Here is a 22,269-nt window from a genome sequence, read left to right on the forward strand (position 1 = left end):
GCCAGCACCAGTTTGGCGTCACTTTCCAGTAAGGTCCTATCACTCAACAGTGGCGCCAATTAAGAAATCCTCATTTTAATAATCCATCCAATAACTATATTTTATTATTTCTTTCCTGTCTAGGTTTGGAGCACATGCACAAGCGCCACATAGTATACAGAGACCTGAAGCCGGCGAACATTCTGCTCGACGAGCACGGGCACGTGCGAATATCCGACCTGGGGCTCGCCTGCGACTTCTCCAAGAAGAAGCCACATGCCAGCGTGTAAGTATCTTATCTTTAAATGTTTTGTTATGACAAGTTTTAATAGGAAATAATCTATTGCAAGACTAACCCGACATGTCAAAATAATACGTTGTTCATCAATTTATTTCGTTTCATACCTTGTTACGTACACAATTAATTGAACCCACACAAAAAGAAATACTGTTTATCACGAAAATTATGTAGAAATAAAAATTTGTGGTGGTGGAAATAATATTTGAAATAGACTTAGACTTAAAATTGAGAATTGTCGTGTTAACAACTTTAAAATTTGCGAATAGTGTCCAGTCTGCTATCGGTCCCCACCAAAGCTTTGAAAAACTGTCAATAGTAATACAGACACTTTTATGACTTCAGTTGTGAAGGTACAGTACACTAAAATTTGTTCCTTAACTACACTGATTCGTGAACCTTTAGGGGGCGTAGTGTGAGTTTACGTCAAACGCATTCGATATCGACTGCGTAAAAAAGTGACATTAAATGTATGACTGATTGTACAGCGCCCCTAGCGGAAACTTTTGAAAACTAAAATCTTCATATATTTACACTACGCCCAGTTCTGGTAAAATTAGACTTACGACTATTTTCATTTTTATAGCGGCACCCACGGCTACATGGCACCCGAAGTGCTGTCCAAAGGCACCGGCTACGACTCCTCGGCCGACTGGTTCAGCTTCGGCTGCATGCTGTACAAACTGCTCAAGGGACACTCGCCGTTCCGCCAGCACAAGACTAAGGACAAGCACGAGATCGACAGGATGACTTTGACCATGGTAAATATGATTTTTTTGCTAACTTTGTTAGTTGATTAAGAGACGTAGATATAGCATTTTATAGAACTACAAAAGGCATGTATCAGGTTTATGAATTACATTTACGGCAAGCTTAATATAAACAGTGTTTTGCGATGTCAGGTAGACTACCCGATATTGTGTATTCTACGTACTAATTTATAGTGTGATTTTTGCATGAGTATAGAAGGGATTTGGATATTGTATCATCGTCCAATATTTTATAAAAAGTCACGCACCTACCCTTAAAACAGGTTTAGGTAGTATTGGTTGTATATGTAATATGTATGATATGTTGTATATGAAACAACCATACTAAAACTTGAGATCGTTTTGGGAAGGTAAATCTGTGTAGAATTTCAATATTGGAAGCAATAATATTCAACATCCTATTCATACTTGGTACTTCAGTTTCATACTATTAACTATAGTATGTAGAGTGTAGACGCAACAGCGAACACCGAGGTATACAATTATTTAAATCGAATTTCACACAATGGTGCACCGCGCGCAGTGTTCCATAGAATTTCTAACAAGGAATAAAAACGGAAACTGGGTTTCTCGCTGCTTAGAAATTCAATTAAGGACATACAGGGTGTTTCTTGTAAGGTATCAAGCCGAAGGCAGGTGATAGGTGAGGACTAGACCTATCGATTTCACCCCCATGTATGTTCTACGATTTTTCATAGTTTAGAAGTTATCGTTAATTTTGTGATTTTTTCAAATTGTATGACCCAGTAGGCTTTAAATTTTTTTATCTTTTTTTTGGGTCGACTTTTCTCAGATTTCTTTTTTTTGACAGATTCCCTATTAATTGCAGATTTTTAAAAATTTTGTATCTTGCATCAAAGATAGGAAGTTGATTATTTTTTTCAAAAATCTGCAATTAATAGGGAATCTGTCAAAATAAAGAAATCTGAGAAAAGTCGACCCAAAAAAAAGATAAAAAAATTTAAAGCCTACTAGGTCATACAATTTGAAAAAAACACAAAATTAACGATAACTTCTAAACTATGAAAAATCGTAAAACATACATGGGGGTGAAATCGATAGGTCTAGTCCTCACCTATCACCTGCCTTCGGCTTGACACCTTACAAGAAACACCCTGTATATTCAAATAGGTAATGCCGATGCATGTCTGATTCATGAAACAGTTTTAATCCCGTCGACGGCACAAATAGTATAAAAAGTCTTGAACCTTACAAAGTAAACTTACAAGATTAATTGCATCGCGTGACGAAAGCTATATTATTATATTAAAGTCGTGTGAAAATCTCCTATAACCACATAACATCCATTACATACATTTTAAATTGATCGTGTATCCCACATACAACAATGGATGACTTTAAAAAAAAGTAATAATACGTGCAGAAATTGTATAAAAAAGAAATAAAGACTGTAGGGAATTGCACAATTTCCCAGTGAAAAATGTGAGTATCCATGTTATAGCTCGTTTTATTTCTATTTCATTGTGTATTGTTTTCTATATCATTGATCTTGATGAAATCGCATTTATTTACAAAACCTGATACTGCACCAGTGGTTTTCTAGTACAGCTATTGTTATGAATGCTTTGTTTTATTATTTCATCAGCAAAAGACATTGTATGCAATACTATATTTCTATTTCTATTGTTCTAAAAAATATTTCAATTATGTCACTAAAGCTGATATTTCAAAGAAATTGCATTGTGGACCATTATGGATATCACACATAATCACGTTCTATAATATTAATAGCATTAAAACTTTATCTTTTCAATCTGTATCAATACCTTCTATCTAACACACAACTTTTTAATTTACTTGAATATTGCCACAATCTATAGATCGCGTAGCGAAAGTTGAGGCAAACACGGTATTTATACTGATGTAATATGATGTATACAGAACACTCACTACACATGCAAGTTCAAATATCGAATATACCAGCCACCTCGCTCTTGCTAAATTGCAAGCGAGACAGAAGTACTTGTAAGTCAGAGACGCAACACAAATCTTTGCTTGTGTTGGTAGCCTCATCTCTCGCTGCGCCACCTATACAAGACACAAATTCCCACGATACTTATATGTTAGTAAGGAGGTATTGATACTTTATCATCGAAAATATTTCTCTTACTGAATAAAATCATCGAATTTCTTTTTTCTCTTTACTTTTTCTATTATTATTTGATCGTATGTTGTGAGTAAAGATGGAATCATGTCTGCAATAGAACTACAACGTGTTCCAGAACGTGGAGCTGCCGGAATCGTTCAGTCCAAGCCTGAAGAGTCTGCTCGAGGGGCTGCTGCAGCGCGACATCAACAAGCGGCTCGGCTGCAAGGGACGGGGGTGAGTGTATTTATATTTTGACCCTTAAGGCGATGACAATAAGGTTCAGTGTTTTCCCTTGATTCAGGTCCAAAACAATGAAAATAATTTACTTGCTATACGTTTTGAACCTCAAAGCATGTTTTTAATCTAGTATTCACTTGTGTTGAGAACCAAATACCTACTTATCAATTTGAACTTACTATTGCCCGTTAAAACAAAGCCACAAAACTCAAACAGGACAAAAGATCCTCCCTAACTAAGAGTACTCGTATCTAATATTGTAATTCAAAATGCGGGCGTAGTGGTTTGTTGTTGAAATGCTCTTAATGAGGAAGTACTCTTAATATGAAAGCCAATCATAGAGTCTGCATCGATGACGTCACATGGGAACTATTTGATCTAGTTATTCAATATGTTGGTCGAATGAGGATATCGACTCTTAACTTTCATTAACCGCGGTGCCCTAGACTACTTACACATTACATTATCGTTGTCCGGACTTTCGCTCGGCAAAAGTAGTGTAAAACGCTCTGCTCAAAGGACCGACGAACTCAAAATGATAACTAGTAACGGTTGGATAAAAAGCAATCGATTATGCTTTGTGGCTCTCTAGGGAAAGGCTTACGTCCACGATGGAACTTCATAAAAATGACTTGTACTTGAACTTACATGTGTGCAGCCAGCTATGATAAATAATTTAAGAACACCTTTTAGATACTAATTCGTTCCCTCTCTTTCCAGCGCCGACGAAGTGAAAGAGCACGTGTTCTTCGCTGGCATCGACTGGCAGCAGGTGTACCACCAGAAGTACACGCCGCCACTGATCCCGCCGCGCGGGGAAGTGAACGCGGCAGACGCGTTCGACATCGGCAGCTTCGACGAGGAGGATACTAAAGGGATCAAGGTCAGTGGCACAAATGGACGAAGGGAAGACTGTTCTTCGCTGGCATCGACTGGCAGCAGATGTACCACCAGAAGTACACGCCGCCGCTGATCCCGCCGCGCGGGGAGGTGAACGCGGCAGACGCGTTCGACATCGGCAGCTTTGACGAGGAGGACACTAAAGGGATCAAGGTCAGTGGCACAACTGGACGAAGGGAAGACTGTTCCTCGCTGGCATCGACTGGCAGCAGGTGTACCACCAGAAGTACACGCCGCCGCTGATACCGCCGCGCGGGGAGGTGAACGCGGCCGACGCGTTCGACATCGGCAGCTTCGACGAGGAGGATACTAAGGGGATCAAGGTCAGTGGCACAACTGGACGAAGGGAAGACTGTTCTTCGCGGCATCGACTGGCAGCAGGTGTACCACCAGAAGTACACGCCGCCGCTGATCCCGCCGCGCGGGGAGGTGAACGCGGCCGACGCGTTCGACATCGGCAGCTTCGACGAAGAGGACACTAAGGGGATCAAGGTCAGTGGCACAACTGGACGAAGGGAACTGTTCTTCGCGGCATCGACTGGCAGCAGGTGTACCACTAGAAGTACACGCCGCCGCTCATGCTTCGACAAGGGTAGCTTCGACGAGGAGGACACTATAGGTATCAAGGTCAGTGGAATACCTGGACGAAGGGAACAGCACTGTTCCTCGCTGGCATCGACTGGCAGCAGGTGTACCACCAGAAGTACACGCCGCCGCTGATCTTACCGCGCGGGAAGGTGAACGCGGCCGACGCGTTCGACATCGTCAGCTTCGACGAGGAGGATACTAAACTAAGGGGATCAAGGTTAGTGAGACAACTGGACGCAGGGAAGAACACTGTCCTTCGCAGCATCGACTGGCAGCAGGTGTACCACCAGAAGTACACGCCGCCGCTGATTGTCATTTATGGTATACAAAAAATAAGAGTGATTTATCAATTTCGTAATTCTACCCATTTTCTAATTTATTTTTCTACACGACATAAAAATATTATTACCGGGGAAAAAGGACGTGGACCATTTTAACGTTTTTATTCTTTACCTTCCAGTTGACCGAAGCTGATCAGATGCAATACAAAGACTTCCCACTGGTCATATCCGAACGCTGGCAGTCGGAGGTGGCAGAGACAGTGTTCGAGACCATCAACCAGGAGGCCGACAAGATGGAGCAGAAGAAGAAGGCCAAGCAGAAACAGAAGTTTGACGCCGACGAAAAAGGTAATAATAATTTGTGAACAAATGCAACATAAACATAGGTAACTGAAACAACACAAACATTCCCTTGTGAGTATGTAATATCGACGTCCGAATGGAAGTGTTGTTCAGTTTTTAATTAGAGTGAATTTTACCTACATTTGGATTCTCTCTAGTTGGCCAGTCCGACCCCTTCACCGTTCGGCTATCGTGTCATCAATACCCATGTTTCATCTGACATATTGAATAATAACTGCAGTGTGGTTCACCAATTGTATTTTAATCACCTGCTACTAGGGTTATCTGTTGAAACAGAATGTCGTAGAACAACAAGACGATTTTTTTTTTAACTCTATGATGTAATTTTAGTCAACCTCAGGAAGCTTGGTTTTTTAAAAAACATTATTTTTGCTGTCACACACTCACTTCAAGTGGTACTTTGTTAAACGCGAATGAATTAATTTTGTTACTAAATCACCCTCCCATTCCAGAATCGGACTGCATACTGCACGGCTACATAAAGAAACTGGGCGGTCCGTTCGCCAGCGCCTGGCAGACGCGCTACGCGAAACTCTACCCCAACCGGCTGGAGCTGCATCTTGAGAACAGCGCCAAGCCTGAGATGATACTCCTGGATACCGTCGAAGAAGTGTCTTCTGACCTGGTGTCCATCAAAGGAGAGCAGTGCATCGTGCTGCGGACTAGAAACGACACCAAGATCGTGCTCACTAACACGGTAAGTGTTTTGTCTTGAGCTGCATCTTGAGAACAGCGCCAAGCCTGAGATGATACTCCTGGATACCGTCGAAGAAGTGTCTTCTGACCTGGTGTCCATCAAAGGAGAGCAGTGCATCGTGCTGCGGACTAGAAACGACACCAAGATCGTGCTCACTAACACGGTAAGTGTTTTGTCTTGAGCTGCATCTTGAGAACAGCGCCAAGCCTGAGATGATACTCCTGGATACCGTCGAAGAAGTGTCTTCTGACCTGGTGTCCATCAAAGGAGAGCAGTGCATCGTGCTGCGGACTAGAAACGACACCAAGATCGTGCTCACTAACACGGTAAGTGTTTTGTCTTGAGCTGCATCTTGAGAACAGCGCCAAGCCTGAGATGATACTCCTGGATACCGTCGAAGAAGTGTCTTCTGACCTGGTGTCCATCAAAGGAGAGCAGTGCATCGTGCTGCGGACTAGAAACGACACCAAGATCGTGCTCACTAACACGGTAAGTGTTTTGTCTTGAGCTGCATCTTGAGAACAGCGCCAAGCCTGAGATGATACTCCTGGATACCGTCGAAGAAGTGTCTTCTGACCTGGTGTCCATCAAAGGAGAGCAGTGCATCGTGCTGCGGACTAGAAACGACACCAAGATCGTGCTCACTAACACGGTAAGTGTTTTGTCTTGAGCTGCATCTTGAGAACAGCGCCAAGCCTGAGATGATACTCCTGGATACCGTCGAAGAAGTGTCCTCTGACCTGGTTTCCATCAAAGGAGAGCAGTGCATCGTGCTGCGGACTAGAAACGACACCAAGATCGTGCTCACTAATACGGTAAGTGTTGTGTCTTGAGTTGCATCTTGAGAACAGCGCCAAGCCTGAGATGATACTCCTCGATACCTTCGAGGAAGTGTCTTCTGATCTGGTGTCCATCAAGGGAGAGCAGTGCATCGTGTTGTGGACTAGAAACGACACCAAGATAATGCTCACTAATACGGTAAGTGTTTTATCTTGAGTTGCATCTTGAGAACTGCGCTAAGCGTGGGATGATACTCCTGGAGGTCTCCTCAGACCTTTGAGTTGCAATGAGGACAGTGGTAGCTGAACTCCAACCATCGCGGATTGCAATGAGATGTAGACTCCACGATTGAGTTTGTAGTTGCAGCAAGTGAACAGACATGAATTCAAGTCCCACTGCAGATTATTTTTAGTACAAATTATGATTCAAAATTTAGCATTATAAATTCAACATAGTTAAGTTTGGTTAGCGTTAATTCTGTACAAGCTTTGCAGGTCTTCCTTTTATTTCATTTAAATACTGCGACTTAGGGACTACACATCAAACAGAGAATGGGCAGCAGCGCTCTCTGAAAAACATCAATCTTTTAAACTGCGATCTCCAACCCGCCTGCCTAGCGTGGAGATTATGGCAAAACCCTCCACTATAGTGGAGGAGGCTCATAGTCCAGCAGTGGACTGTAAAGGGCTGTTGATGATGATGATGATGAAATACTGCAACTATTAAAACAAACTTACTATTATAAAATTCCAGGACGAGATCGGTCTAAAAGAGTGGGCGCTCTCCCTCCGCTCCGCTCACAAATGCTCCCAAGAGCTGCTCGCTTCCATGGCCAAGAAGGCCGGCAAGATCTACGGCACCGACGGCGCCAAAGAATCGCTAGCACTCGCGCGGCCGCCGCCCGCCGCTTCGCCGGCGCTCGCGCGGGCCCCGAATGGGAGCAACTAGCACGAGCTGTCCGCGCCCAATAAGGGCGCGAAGATGTTCCGGCGTTCCAAGAGCGCCGCCCAGCTCATCAAGTGAGTGAGTTAGGGTGCGTAAATGAGGTCTATGCATAGTTGGTTTGGCGAGAATCGATTGGAGAAACTTTCAGTTGGGTCTTTTTGATTGTGGGCCGATTTAAGTAAACTTCAATTTAAGCAAACTACCTTTAACTGCACTATTCGAACGTCATGATAGTAAATAACTATTACCGCGAATCTGACGTCTGAAAAGTATTTGAATCAGCCAATAAACGAAAAGACACAATTGAAAGAACTAGTTCTTTTTCACCAAAAAATTTGCGCTATAGTAGATCTTAGTATGGAGCGCGTCGTTCGATTTGCGAACTGTGATGTAAAATCACGAAATTTTAAATTATATCTCTTAAATTCTTAGAGGTGTTTGAAAAGAAACCTTATCGTTTTAGCATGGACTAGTTAGTACAAATTTAAAAATTATGCATATACCCTGTTTACTCGGATACATCTATATTCTCGGACAGAGAAGTGACCTTTGACGATGGTAACTCGATACTGAAAGGGCGCATCAAGGCACATTTTCAGTGAGCTAATGGAAATCGGAATCAAACTTTGTGTGCGGCATTGCTTGAAGTGACGCAGGACGGATAAACAGTGATGGTAATGGATAGCCTATTGAAAATGAACCTTAAAGTGCGTTGTCTGAAAGTCGAGTATGGCTCGCTGACGATTCAGCGCTTGCCGTGAGTGACGGAGGCGTGGCTTGAGCCCCTCGCGTAGTGAAGTGCTCCCGCGGCCCGCTATAGCTCTAAGAACCATAGTGACTTTTAGGACTGCCAATTATTAATAAACGAATGCTGCTCGCATTTTATTGTTGTACGAATTAATGTGATAGTACCGATCAAATTAAAATGTATAAATATTTCATTTACCTACAGTGATCTTTCGATTGTGGATAATAAACTTTTGTAATCATTTGCACCGATTGACTTTTGTAATTATCGATGTGAATGTTCTGGATGTTGTATTTAACTTCGTAGTAGGTATTGTAAAAATAATAACTTATAAATCGAGTAGATAAGTATAGCGATTACCTTTATGTGTTTGTGCAATAGATCAAAAATATTATAGAAATAAAATAAAAATTGTAACTAACGGTGGAACTGGTTATCGGAAATTAGAATGTCTTGAAGATTTTGACAAATTGAATTGTTCGTTGTGCGTATATTTATAGAAGCTTCAATTTAATCGATTTATATTGTAATTAGAAACTCTAGCACTTTGGTTACACCTCCAACTATTGCACACAAATTATAATATTGTATCACATTTGTTTTGTGTTGTCTCTGGTTGCTCTCTCGTGCAATTATGGTAAAATGTTAAAATGGTTCCTTTTATTCAATATCTGGAACAAAATGTAATGAATGTTATTTATTAAACGGTACTTAAATTATATATTATCACACATTTTGTGTTCTAAACTGACTATTGCAATAACTTTCATTGTTATTTATAAATAGAGACAAAATGTAAGTAGATCTTATAAAAAATCTCTTTCATATAATACTTAGAGGCAATACTTTTCTAACAACATTTAGGTGTGGTGATTAATATAACAATAGTTGTAAAGCCAATATTTAGATAAATTTTAAAGCATGTTCAATGTCCATGAATTTATGTGGGATTTTGTTCTAATATTTATTCCATAGACAATTTATTATGGCATGGCCAGAATGACTTTTTGTATGTTGTGTACGTTTATATGTAAACCAATGCAAATTCGTTTGAAAAGAACTTTCACTGTGTCTGATGCAGATTTAGTTTCATCATATTTTACATTACGACTGTTTCTTTTGTTGCCATATGATTTTAAAGCATATTTTTATTTTAACACTGTCGGTGATCTACTCATTTAAAAGAACTTGAAAGATGGGATATCATGCCGTGATGAAAGCAAAGCAATATGAAACTTATCGATAAAGGTAACAGGGTGAGCCGGCGTTATGGATGTAACATGTTCGCGTGTATATAGAAATACATACTTTACTCTCATAGATTACTTTGGCGACCTTTTGAGCGTAGTATAGTTTGACGCAATAGATTAGACATTATGTATAAATATAATTATCGATATCGGATATTACGTCATCATTAGCAGAATAATAATATGATGCCTAAATTAGATTGTAACGGCATTGGTTTGCTGCTCTGACAAATGTAATTACGAATTTAAGTTACGATTTTTTAGAATATTTTCATATTCCTAGTTGATGCAGTATAGCTATATGTAATATCTGTAATGACATTATTGGTACTTGTCATGATAACTATTAGATGCTAGTCAATTGAATTTTACTGCACTAAAGTCATTGATTTTAATGAAATTAATTAAAATTGTAATGTAATAGTTTGAGCAGTATTATAGGTTAGTTGTTTATTTCTTGATGAAATCATTCTATCTATTGTGATATATCTTTAAATGCGTAGTCGCATCAGGTTAGTAACATTCTCTGTATGGAGGGAATTAATGTGATTGTGTACTTAGAACTATTCAATAACCCATGGGTGACAGTTTTTCCAATTTATTATAATACAATAATTAGGGTTAATAGTTCAATTTACAAATACCTGCTGTTTTACGCAAATAACAAGTATCTGTAGATTGCACTAGAACACGTCAAAAGTTGATTGAGTAGCATTTGAATAATGTTTTTGTATTGTATTTGACAATCATAGTAGTTGGAAATATTCAACATTCCGGAATGCCAAATTAGCTTACTATAGTGGGTAATTTAATGCATTTAAGAGATTTTTAATTTATTTATGTAAACTCATACATCCATATTATAACCAGCACGTGTAGTGTGGATTATTTTAAATTTCGAAGGCTAATTTTTAATAAAACCTAGGTCCGAAGCGCACCAGGCTAGATCTGCATCAGACAATGTTACAATACCTCCTTTAGGAAATATTTTTATTGTGAACCTACATTATGTGTAGTAAATTGTTTATTTAATCATTATGGTGTTTTATTGATATTTTTTATTCCATTTAGACTTGGCGTAGACCACCGATTTTTAGTCGGCCGATAGTTGGGCGCGATTCTAATTTGTATGAAGAATCAATCTGTGCAATGTGCGCAATTCCATACATGCCCATACTGATTACTTAACTGCCCGACTGAACTATCGGCCGACAAAAAGTTGGTGGTCTGCGCCTAGGTTTACACTTGATATGAATTGATCACAACACTTTAAAAACATTTCGCTTTAAAACAAGTTTTTAGATATCTGTTATTGCTTTGATATCAAGATCCCAAAACAGGAAGGTGCCACAGATATTTTTTGTACAAACATGTTAAAACCTTATCAATAAGTTTATAACCAGAGATAATTTATGCTGAGGTAAATTGTCTTTGGTACTGACAAAAATGTCAACTGACCCAAAATTTCAAAATTGACACAAAAACAAGATGTGAATCTGCAAATTTCAATGGATTTATACCTCAAATAGTTCAAATCAATGTTAGCAAATTGCAATGCTAGACGAAGTAGTGTACTACAGCTCACTGTTCATATGTATATCCCTGGCAAGTTATTACAAAAAGATCGAGAATGCGGACATGAAGAGAAACTATGGCGTGGGCCTGGGCATCCTGGTGGCTTGCCTGATCTGCGGCCAGCACATATACCATACAGTGCTGATGGTGTGGGGAAACGTTGTTATAATCAAATGTTGTGATAAACGGTCAGTACATACTATCTTTATTTCTGATTTAGCTCTTTATACTGTAGGTTCGTCCTTTTAAAAAATGCCCCTTTTGGCTTTTATACCATTATCAAGCTACACGTACATTTTTATTCATTTCGTTCTTTATTTTATGTACATAGATAAGAATAAGTACTTTTGTGTACTAAAGCCAAACCAAATAAATGCCTTAAGGCGTTCTCTCTCAGTCAACCTTTTGGGGTCAAACAGAAATTAGAGCGTCTTCATTTCAATACTATTAGGTGCTTTGTGTATACAAATATTATGCTAATAAATATCTATCATTTTCAGCTACGTTCACCAGATAAGCATGGTGTACACCTGGACCTACCTCTTATACTTGCATTTCAACTTGAGTTGTTCAGTATACGTGAAATGGTTGCACCAGACCTTAGCCTTGCGACTGGTGGGATTGGCGTTTGAGATGAGTTCGCTGGAAAAGACAGGCGCCTCTAGGTCGATGAGTTCCATTAGGCTGCCTATGGGCGACTCGGACATACCACTTGTAGAGCCGACTGCTGTGGATATCATTGCTTACACTTACTTCTTTATTGGGTTACATAAAGGTATATACCTACTATTTAATTTTATTTAGTGTGATGTCCTTTATTGCTCGGACCGGCTAGCAAAAATTTCGTGACATTCTTGGAGTGCAAATGTTATACAAGAATCTGGTGTGTCACGAAACGAAATATTGTGTCATTGACACCCAAGAGTACTGTTACCCTAAATGAAATAATTTTACATTTTGTAGTGTTACTTATGGCTTTGTGGATATTTGATTAACATTATTGGAGTTATTTCCTGTTTCGGTTTGTTTTCAGGTCCATATTACAGGTGGAAAATTTTCTACGACCACTTCAAAGCTCCGTTTGGTGTACTGGGGGACTGCAGAATTATTACAGAGCAGAAATTAAAAAAAGCTTTGGTTTGTGCTATCGGATACATTCTGCTACGTTTGAAGTTTTCTGCGCAGGTACCCAACACGTGTTCCTGTAGGAGGTGTAGTACGACGTAGCATCCAAGATAATTTTTGTACTTGGATTAATTCGTCCAAGTTTTTGTAGTGAGGCATGTACAGGGGTCATGAACATTTATGGATTAAGGGAACCCTTTTCTGTAGGTACTTTTAATGATGCGAAGTACACATTTTTGTCCATAGAACTATTACGAAGACGACTTCTACAATATTCACGGTTCAGATTACCGCTTTTTATACAACATGCCGCTGCTGGTGATGTTTTTTCTGTACTCCCAAATGATAATGATGCTGTGTACGAGCGTTTACACAGAGGCGGGGTTCGGCGTGTACCCGGCGAAGTGTGAACCCGTGCCAGGGTATGGGCCTTCGAAACGACCCAGTCTGCTGAAGATGGTGTAAGTTAACACTCGCTTCTGCGTTTTTCCTTGTACTTGCCACTTTCAATACCTTTTGCAGTGAAACCTGGTGTCATTGTCGCTTATAGTTGTAAGAAACTCGAGTCTATTTTCAAGACTAAGACTCGTTAGTCACATGAGTCGGAGTCCTTTTGGGTCTGTCGCTGCAGTTCAAGAATTATAAGTAGTTTCAACCTAACGTGCGCCGTCCATTCCCGGACATAGGCTTCTTTAACACATTTCCTCAACGAACGGTCTTGCGCTACCCGGATAAGACTCAGTCATCGTTTACAACGTTATCCGACGACAAAGTATTTTGTCTTGCTATTTCGAATTTTTACTTTGCAGTGCCAGCACTCCCGATGTGGCCCTAGAGCAGGAATATAATTTTGCAATGCTTAAATGCTTTCAAAATGAAAAATTGCTCATGGGGCCCAAAATGAGGGATACCATTAATGGATGGGATATGCCGTCTCGATATTGGTTTAGGGCGAATATATACAATAATCTCATCCACGCCTGCAAAGAAGTCAGGTAACAAACACTTTAAAATATTTGAAGATTGTGTACTTTAGGTTAGATAGAATATCTAGAAAATTAAATAGGTTCTTTAAAATGAATAGGATAATGCATTGAAGATGACTTCAACTCTTGGGATTTTTTAAAATTCACAGCGTATGTAGGTAATTGTTATTTCAATATTTTTTTTTCAGGAGCGCGGGTTCTTTCTTTGCGTGGGCGGTATGGCAAGGGCCGTCATTGCAGCAGATGATAGTCTCGTCCACTCTGTGGGTCTACATTCATCTGGAGGCAGAATACAGCACCCTTTACAATACTACCGGCCAGGTAACCATACAAATTCTTTAGCTTTTTAGTTTTAATATTTACCAGCCACGTGACGGGAGAGGGGTGTGTCTTTGTGTACGAGCGATAACTACCAACCCATTCCTCGAGACGTCCCATATCAATATGAATAGAAAACATTAAATCTTTTTACAACCCTGTCGAGTTAACTGCGCACCCGGCGTGCCGTCACCCCGTGCCGGGTGAGTGCGAGGAAGTCGCATTCCAGCGAGGTGCGTTGTAAAAGCGACCGGGTTTTTTGGCAATCAATGATTGTCAGTCATGTCTTACACTTAGGATTTTTTTAGAGCTGCACAATAGCATTATTACAATGGGGATGTTGCCTGGGTCAAAAAGCAAGAGTTTTAATTAGTCCGTCAGTTAACTTATCAAAAAATACTCTACACGTATTTTTTACTTTTTCAAACTAATGAAAATTTAAAGAGATAAAGCCCCCCAAAGTTCATAAGAAGAGGCCCGTGACGTCAACGCTTGCTTAAAAATGCCGCACGTTGTGACGTCGTGCGCAACTTCAACGCACCATAACTATGTAATTATTTGTTAGATTGACAAATAAAAATATATGTGTCCAATATTTTTTGATATTAAACATTACGGAGTAAAAAATTTTTTTAGGCAACTAGCCTATTATTAAATAACATTTCATAGGATTATGATCCTTATCTTCTCTGTTTATCAGATGAAAATGCCTTGGAACATCGGGTTCACGATAATGCGCATGTTCTGCCTGATTTACCTCACGCCGTGCATGGCCATCGCCGACGCCAGTACGATTCTCCGCTACTACCATTCAATATTCTGGATATTTCATTTTATACTGCTGATATTTATTGTAGGCGCTGTCGTCGCGTATAAGAGCAAAAGATAATAGTTTTTAAATTTTGTGATGTTAATATTAATTATTTATTTTTTATGGTGTTTTATTTTGAGAATTGGACGGTTTTTTAACCATAGTCTAACAAATGAATAGGAAGTTATTCATATCTAATCGACAGTATCGACCCGACCATGTAAAAAAGAAACAAAAATAGAAAATGCGTGTCGTTGGGCAAAAGACAAACATAAAATCAACATTTTAAACATTTATTAACTTGACATAAAATATAAATTTAAACAAAATAGTTAACATAGCACGAAGCGTAAATACACACACAGTAAATGTGCCATTTCTACATTTTATTGCTTAGATACTATTTAATTCTGCGCTATACAACGAAATAAACAATAGGTATGGACTGATATCACAGGTACGCTGATAATTCTATGAGATATCCTCGGAAGACAATATTGGTCCTAGAATTAAATGTATTTACTTTATGAAGGTATTTCTGTTGTATTGAACAGGCTTGAACAACAGAATAAATGCTGAACAAGCTACGGTGAAACGTGGTTTGTATTATCATTACAGAAAGTACTTAGATCCTTCAAAATTTGTACTATAAAACATTAAAAACTAACCGCATATAACTTACTGCTTGTATTATAATCCTCCAGAATACACAATACTAACAAAATTCAATGAATGTTTAACTATTCCATAATCAGTTTTTTTATTACATCACTAGCTTTCCGCCCGCGGCTTCGCCCGCGTGGAATTTTGTCTGTCACAGAAAAACTTTATCGCGCGCGTCCCTGTTTCAAAAACCGGGATAAAAACTATCCTATGTTCTTTCCCGGGACTCAAACTATCTCTATGCCAAATTTCATCAAAATCGGTTGCGAGGTTTAAGCGGGAAAGCGTAACAGACAGACAGACAGACAGACAGACAGACAGAGTTACTTTCGCATTTATAATATTAGTTGGGATAAAGTAACTGATGTGAGATAAATTAATGTAAACTACTAATTGATTAATAATTCAGTATCATCATCACTAACATAATTACTTAAAAATAAAGAGTATAAATTAATAATCCCATTGATATGTTTTGAATGCTAATATTTTCAGTAAAAGCAGAGGAATATCTTTCTGTAATAAAATAAACCTTATTGTCTGACTAATGTTCAATATTAAAAATTAATTATTGTCTTAACTTAGACCATAGGCATTTAATTTTAAATATTATTTATTTAATTATAATTAAATTTTGCTAGTGATTACAAGTACCTACCTATTGTAGGTATTGTATTTGTAACTCCTAATCGTTATACAGGGTGACCTAAAAATTTTCACGTCGCCGTACGCTTAGATTTTAATACGATTTTTATCAATAGATAAAAGTGATTTGGGTAAAAGGAAGGTTTAGGCCCCTCGTATACAAGGCTATCTTTTATACCCTGTGATTTTGGTCTCATAAGCAGTCGGTGACCAATGAAAAAAGTTTCGGCGACGCGTATACGAACCTCTTTCACAAGTGTCGTATTACTTTTTTCGAGGTTTCTAAAAGAATAAGTTTTTTTCATTTAGATCATCCTGTATTACGAGAGTCACTATAATTTAATGAAGCTAGATATTTGTATTATGCAGACTTACGGTGCTTTTATTTCAATAGCATTTATTTCTATGACAGGTTCTTCTATAACCTTCTTGTTCTGGACCAGCCTCAGCTCGATGAGTGCAGGAGTTACTTTACCAGTTGCTTGAATTGCTGGAAAAATACAACAAATAAATTTTCCTTTCTTTAACATACTGTACATTAAATAATATTAAGCGAAATCAGTAGGCCTAGGATGCATTTTACGTGATACCTTTGTCGTCTAAAATCATAGATAAGATATTATCCTAAAAGCACTAGCTTGTGCCTGCGATTTCGTATCCCGCGGCTACACTTTTACCCAGTTGACGGCACAGGGCACTATAGCGTAAGACAATGGCATCGCCTAGCGAGCGGTGAAGCGATAGCAGGACTATCTGATTGATTTGCAGTACATTCAGGTGGCGCCACTCTATATAATTAGGACGTCATTCGCTAGTGTGAGCTCAAAATACGGTAAAGTCAGTAGACCTCATTATTTCTAGAAATTAATTTCATCTAGGTATCCTTAGACTCAAAAATACTCATGCGTTTATAAACCCTAACTAGTTAATCGTCTCACCTCGCGCTCTCTGATAGGTATCCTTAACGATACTCTGCATGGTAGCAATAGTTTTCTCTAACGTCAGCTTTACATTATTATTAGTCTTGTGGGACCAGGCCAAGAACAGTGCAGCAAGAAGATCACCAGTACCAGTGAATGAGGCATCATGCTTTTGCATTTCAATTTTGTAGCAGGAACCTGTGAAAATTTTAGAAAGGAAAGTAAATCTCTAGGTACAATAGATGTCAGCATAACAACCTAAACAGCATTTTATGTGGTTCTAATAAGAGTTTACGGTAGGTTATAAATCTTAAGTTTTTAATTTACATGAAGTCATAAACGCTTATCAAACAACACCTGTTTTCAAATGTGATAATGTTTGATTGCTACATTGTTACCTCTTATGATGAAATTGAGTAAGGTAAATACATAATAGGTTAGCAACTGATAAAGAATGATTTGAAAACTGTCAATAAAGTTATGAAGGTCATATGGAAAGTTACAAGAATTAGTCCAAATGAACGATGATACAAAATATCTTGCTTATTTTAACGCTGCCTGGAGATGACTGGTTTATATTAATGATTTTTAGTTACTACCACAAATAATTATAAATAGAAACTAGCATTTAATTATAAATAGAAAAATAATTATCAATATAATAACCAACCTTTGGTGCTAGCAATTCCGATCATCGTCTTATCATCTCCTAGATCTGTGCTAGATATGACTACAGTTTTGACTCCCTTATCGTGTAACGCTCGGACAACCTTCAAAGCACCATCTAGGTCCTTCATTTGGATGCCAGTTATCAACTCTGCTTCAAATTGATTTGGAGTAAGTATGTCTGCTAATGGTACTACTATGTCACGATAGACAGGTAGTATTTCTTCCGGCACATACATTTTTCCGTTATCACCCATCACTGGATCACATACTGTAATTTAAGTCGAGCATCTCAAAATATGTACAAAATTCTGGATAAGTTCTTTTGATAAATTAATCATACATTTTAATGGTAATTATATTGATTGTTTCTCCCACAATACATAGGCCCATAGGTTGAGTGGTTAATTAAGGTACACATATTTTAATTGATCACTCAACAGTTTCTAAGAATATAAGATGCGACAATAGTAAATAACAGATAACTTTTAGGAAATAATCATTTTAAGCCATCTTACCATAAACTAAGTTTGGATTTTTTTGGCGCAATTTCTTGATAATTTCGGCAATCTGCTTCAATGAATCTGGAGACCTTGAGTAGCCAGTTAGAAAATGAGTGTAGTAATCAACCTCATTCAATGTTAGACCTTGTACTAATTCTTCTAATTCCTCATTCTTCAGTACATTCCCTTTAATGTATTTGTATGCTGTGTGTGTTGAGAACTGCACTGTGTTTATAGAGTCTACTTCAAAGCCGAGAACCTATAATTACAAATAAAATAATATTAATAACATAAATAAGCAGTGCATCTACTACAGAATGTCATAATATTACAAAACATACCTGTAGAGGAAATACAGCACTTTTATTTCCCACATAACCATGGACAACATGGCTTTGGATGGAGAGCACCCGAGGAGTAGAATCTGACGAGTTCATGATGTTCTCAAGTTGTTGAACGTTTGTGGAATGTAGAGAATTAGCACTCTGTACGACTGCCTTACTCAGCAGTTAATAAACGACTTTATCTTTCGGCTACTACAGATCTACAGAGCCATTAATGTAGATGACAATAACCTATCTGAACCAATTGAAGAATGAAACTTGTTTACGACACTTGTGAAACGAACAGTTTATTAATGTTAATTATTAGGACTGAAGAGATAACTTGCGCACGAACTAGGTCAAATCGTAAAGTTATTATTGGCTCTTAGATATCTATTATTTAAACGAGATGATAAGGTTTTGATACGAAATGATAAGAACAATTCCTATTTTTTTTATGCAAGAATCGTACGAAAAGTAATTTGAACTTTAGCAACCACGATATTAAGTTTATTTTACCAACTGTATTGCAGTGTGTGACAGCCAAAATTGGCAGGTCAGTAAAATGACCAAAATGACAGTCGACGTTTTGTGTCCTGTCAGTTGCGTTTCGTTTTACCACCATTTTCTTTTGATTGCTATTCGTATGCAGATGCAAAAACCAAATCAAATAAAAGCAAATTCAAAACTATTTATAGTTGAAGGTAGTTTTTAGAAATAAAGAATGAATTATCTTAAAATTGCCAACATTACAGAAAGCCTAAGGCAGTTTATAAATTAATGTGTTTCTAATTTGTCTATTTTATGTATTTGCTTAATCGCTTAGTGCCCGGCTATGCATACTAATCATCCGGGAAGGGAACATAGGGGTTAATTCTTATTTAAATGGATAGGTATCTCAAATTAAATTAAACCATCATGATAAACACAATAATTTAATTATCTATTGACTACTAGTATTAGGTTGCTCCTGAGTCATTTCGTATGCTCTTTCTAATGTATCTGTTACTATTTTCATATCATTTTCAATGCTCCGTGCCCAATTTTCTACATCTCCAATTTCTTTCAATGCACTACTGAAGTTTTCAACAAGAGCCAGCCACTGTTGTGTTTGTTTGGCAAAGTTTATTGCACCCTGATGCAAGAGTTTGGCTTCGGCATCCAACTTTTTCTGGTTCAAGTATGCTTGGGCAACCCTGGAATTATTAGAACAATATTTAATGCTGTGATAATGTATTTTACTACAATTATATTAAGTTTATATTTGTACTATGACTTTCTGTGGTTTGTATTAATTTTCTAATGTAGTTAGTACACACCCAACATTTAGATGATCTACTAATGCTTGTGTTAAGTCGTTTGCAGCTGCAATACATTCCTTGCGTTTCTGTTCTGAAAAACATAAGGGAATTTAATAATTAGGAAGAGGGAGAAACCATTAAGAAGTCTTCTAGCTGTTTCTTCTGAGTACAAACCTTGGACAACTCTTTTTGCTGCTTGCTTTGTTTGGTGTTCTTTTATAAGTGATGATAACATTTTTCTTATACAACAACAAGGAATGTATGAAGGGCAATGATGCTATCAATTAAAGCACGAAACAGGCAATCTAATAAAAGTATTACAATTCGATTTTTCGTAAACTCTTTCACTGTTTTGTTGACTTTCATTCATAGAGAAAAGTAATACATAGGAAATAGAGCAGGGTACGGAAACTTCCATACTACGATCAAACTTGCTTCCAAACAGCGACTTCAGTCGATAAATTCCAATACTTTTTTTTTTTCTTTCTCCATGTCCTTGCCATGATCACAAATTATTGTGTTCCTACTAAATTTCTTCTAAATCGGTTCAACGATTCTTGAAATAACACCATTTTATAAAATAATTGGTCACATCATCATAAGGTGATCAATTTTACGATTGGCCACGATATAAATGCATATTAGTGTTAAATATGATTTATTACTTATTAATCAATAAACTTAAATGAGAAAAATTCAATAAAAATAAAGAAAAGATACCAATTGAAATAATTATAAAATTATTTGTTTTCACCCGGTGTAAACACCCACGGGTGGAATGAAACGGGTTTTTATTGGGTTTTTACCCTCATGTGGGTTTTTACCCGGGTGGAAACCCATCTCTAAATTCGCAATNCCACTGGTTGAGGTGGCCCTTTTCAAGACTTGGAAGCCTGTGGGTAACAAACCATTGGACGTGGAGAGGGTCATTAAATATACGTATATTTTCTACTTTGCCGAACTTTAGCGCGAGAACGGTTTGTCCAAAACATATGAATTTGGTCTTATTCAATGCAGGATTAAGTGCCCTTCAACCGTCACGAAGACCACTTTTTGATAGGGTAAGTCCTTTACGTGGTATAACCGGAAAACCGAAAAAACGCCCCTTTCGGGTAGAGATTGCAATCCGAATTATTCGAAATTCGAAAATATCTGAAAAATCCGGATTTTGAAGCTTTAAAAAAATCCGGATTTTTACTTTGAAATCCGGTTTTTTCGAATATTTTTACCCCAAAAATTTTATCATAAAATCATAAACCAAAATATCTATTGATTGCAACATGGATGCAAAACAAGCGAAGTTTTGATTGAACGAACCCGCACTTCGTCGCACAACACTCACACCTGCACTGTGCCTGCACAATAACGCGATATGCCGCATGCGTAAGTGAATTCGCTAGTCGGCCAGTAAGTTTTATACGAGACGCTGATTCTGAAACACCATATCGCTGAGTTTTAAAGTGTAAGTCATTATCATCATCATCATCTCAGCCATAGGAAGTCCACTGCTGAACATAGGCCCCTTGCCCAATGCTTTCCATGTTGCCTGGTTACCTTTATGATGTTATCGGTCCACCTTGTGGGTGGACGTCCCACGCTGCGTTTTCCGGTACGCGGCCTCCACTCCGAATTCAAATTATTTATTGCATGTCACTCCAGAACCTTGCTGCCCCATCGGCCGTCAGTTCTGCGTACTATGTGCCCTGCCCATTGCCACTTCAGCTTGTATCCGTCGGGCTAGTATGTCAGCGACTTTAGTTCGTTTACGGATCTCCTCATTTCTGATTCGATCTCGTAAAGAAACACCGAGCATAGCCCTCTCCATAGCACGCGAGGCCACGTTTCCGAACCATAAGTCATCACTGGTAACACACATTGGCTGTAGACCTTAGTCTTCAGGCACTGAGGTATTTTGGACGAAAAGATGTTGCGTCGTTTACCAAACGCTGCCCAGCCGAGTTGGATTCGACGATTGGCCTCTTTCTCGAAATTGGACCTTCCCAGCTGAATCGTTTGTCCGAGGTAGACATACTTGTCAACAATCTCGAGAATTGAGCTTCCAACCGAAACTGGGTAGGGCGCAACATGGACATTGGACATAAGCTTTGTTTTCTCCATATTCATCCGCAGGCCAAGTGTAAGTAGATATCTTCAACCTCGCCCATCAAGTTCACCCAGCGGATTCGATTTGCTTACATTAATTCATCTCGAAATGTTATTGTATGAGAATGGGAGTGATTGTGGAGAAGTCCTTAAAAGAGTTCTAAACAGGTTGTTGGATATACCGCCAACCATTTAGCTGGGTTGATGATGGAGTCAAGAGGTGACCATAGGAACTCTTAAACGAAACGGCGGAATCGCATCGAACTTGGGTTCGTTATATTTGTCTTTTCGAGCACTTTAGTGCTAGATGATGCCCAGGGTCCTGATGATGGATTCGGAAGGTGGCCATAGGAACTCCTAAACGAAACGGTGGAAACTCATCGA

The 22,269-nt window shown here is 38.5% G+C and overlaps 4 protein-coding genes across 5 annotated transcripts in view; 2 read left to right on the forward strand and 2 right to left on the reverse strand.

Annotated features, from left to right (window-relative positions):
- Gprk1 (G protein-coupled receptor kinase 1) overlaps nucleotides 1-10,981 on the forward strand; it is a 49,083-nt gene extending 38,102 nt beyond the window's left edge. Inside the window, exons 10-16 of one of the 2 annotated variants that reach the window (XM_028320775.1) lie at nucleotides 124-265; nucleotides 864-1,038; nucleotides 3,291-3,391; nucleotides 4,115-4,277; nucleotides 5,343-5,511; nucleotides 5,979-6,223; nucleotides 7,757-10,981. In XM_028320775.1, the coding sequence (XP_028176576.1) occupies nucleotides 124-265; nucleotides 864-1,038; nucleotides 3,291-3,391; nucleotides 4,115-4,277; nucleotides 5,343-5,511; nucleotides 5,979-6,223; nucleotides 7,757-7,951 (1,190 nt within the window). In that variant the 3' untranslated portion in view covers nucleotides 7,952-10,981. Of the gene's footprint in view, nucleotides 1-123; nucleotides 266-863; nucleotides 1,039-3,272; nucleotides 3,392-4,114; nucleotides 4,278-5,342; nucleotides 5,512-5,978; nucleotides 6,224-6,272; nucleotides 6,914-7,756 lie in introns of those variants that run through there. The other variant, XM_028320774.1, reaches the window with a different exon arrangement.
- Nucleotides 10,982-11,123: 142 nt separating this feature from the next.
- Nucleotides 11,124-14,839, forward strand: LOC114364578 (lysophospholipid acyltransferase 7). The gene is made up of 7 exons (XM_028320776.1): nucleotides 11,124-11,709; nucleotides 12,022-12,296; nucleotides 12,555-12,706; nucleotides 12,893-13,107; nucleotides 13,456-13,641; nucleotides 13,821-13,953; nucleotides 14,651-14,839. Exons 1-7 carry the CDS (start codon nucleotides 11,501-11,503, stop codon nucleotides 14,837-14,839), a joined length of 1,359 nt encoding a protein of 452 aa, XP_028176577.1. The 5' UTR covers nucleotides 11,124-11,500.
- A 1,519-nt stretch (nucleotides 14,840-16,358) lies between these two features.
- On the reverse strand, nucleotides 16,359-18,995 carry Pdxk (pyridoxal kinase). The gene is made up of 5 exons (XM_028320782.1): nucleotides 18,500-18,995; nucleotides 18,174-18,417; nucleotides 17,660-17,926; nucleotides 17,008-17,187; nucleotides 16,359-16,559 (listed from the first exon to the last, which is right to left on the reverse strand). The coding sequence occupies exons 1-5, from the start codon at nucleotides 18,593-18,595 to the stop codon at nucleotides 16,441-16,443; spliced, it is 906 nt and encodes a 301-aa protein (XP_028176583.1). The 5' UTR covers nucleotides 18,596-18,995; the 3' UTR covers nucleotides 16,359-16,440.
- Nucleotides 18,996-19,397: 402 nt separating this feature from the next.
- On the reverse strand, nucleotides 19,398-20,211 carry Blos1 (biogenesis of lysosome-related organelles complex 1 subunit 1). The gene is made up of 3 exons (XM_028320777.1): nucleotides 19,957-20,211; nucleotides 19,801-19,873; nucleotides 19,398-19,677 (listed from the first exon to the last, which is right to left on the reverse strand). The coding sequence occupies exons 1-3, from the start codon at nucleotides 20,015-20,017 to the stop codon at nucleotides 19,425-19,427; spliced, it is 387 nt and encodes a 128-aa protein (XP_028176578.1). The 5' UTR covers nucleotides 20,018-20,211; the 3' UTR covers nucleotides 19,398-19,424.
- Between the last annotated feature and the right edge of the window lie 2,058 nt (nucleotides 20,212-22,269).

This window comes from Ostrinia furnacalis, unplaced genomic scaffold (assembly GCF_004193835.3).
Source record: "Ostrinia furnacalis isolate ACB-3 unplaced genomic scaffold, ASM419383v2 OfSCF7452, whole genome shotgun sequence".
NCBI lineage: Eukaryota > Metazoa > Arthropoda > Insecta > Lepidoptera > Crambidae > Ostrinia > Ostrinia furnacalis.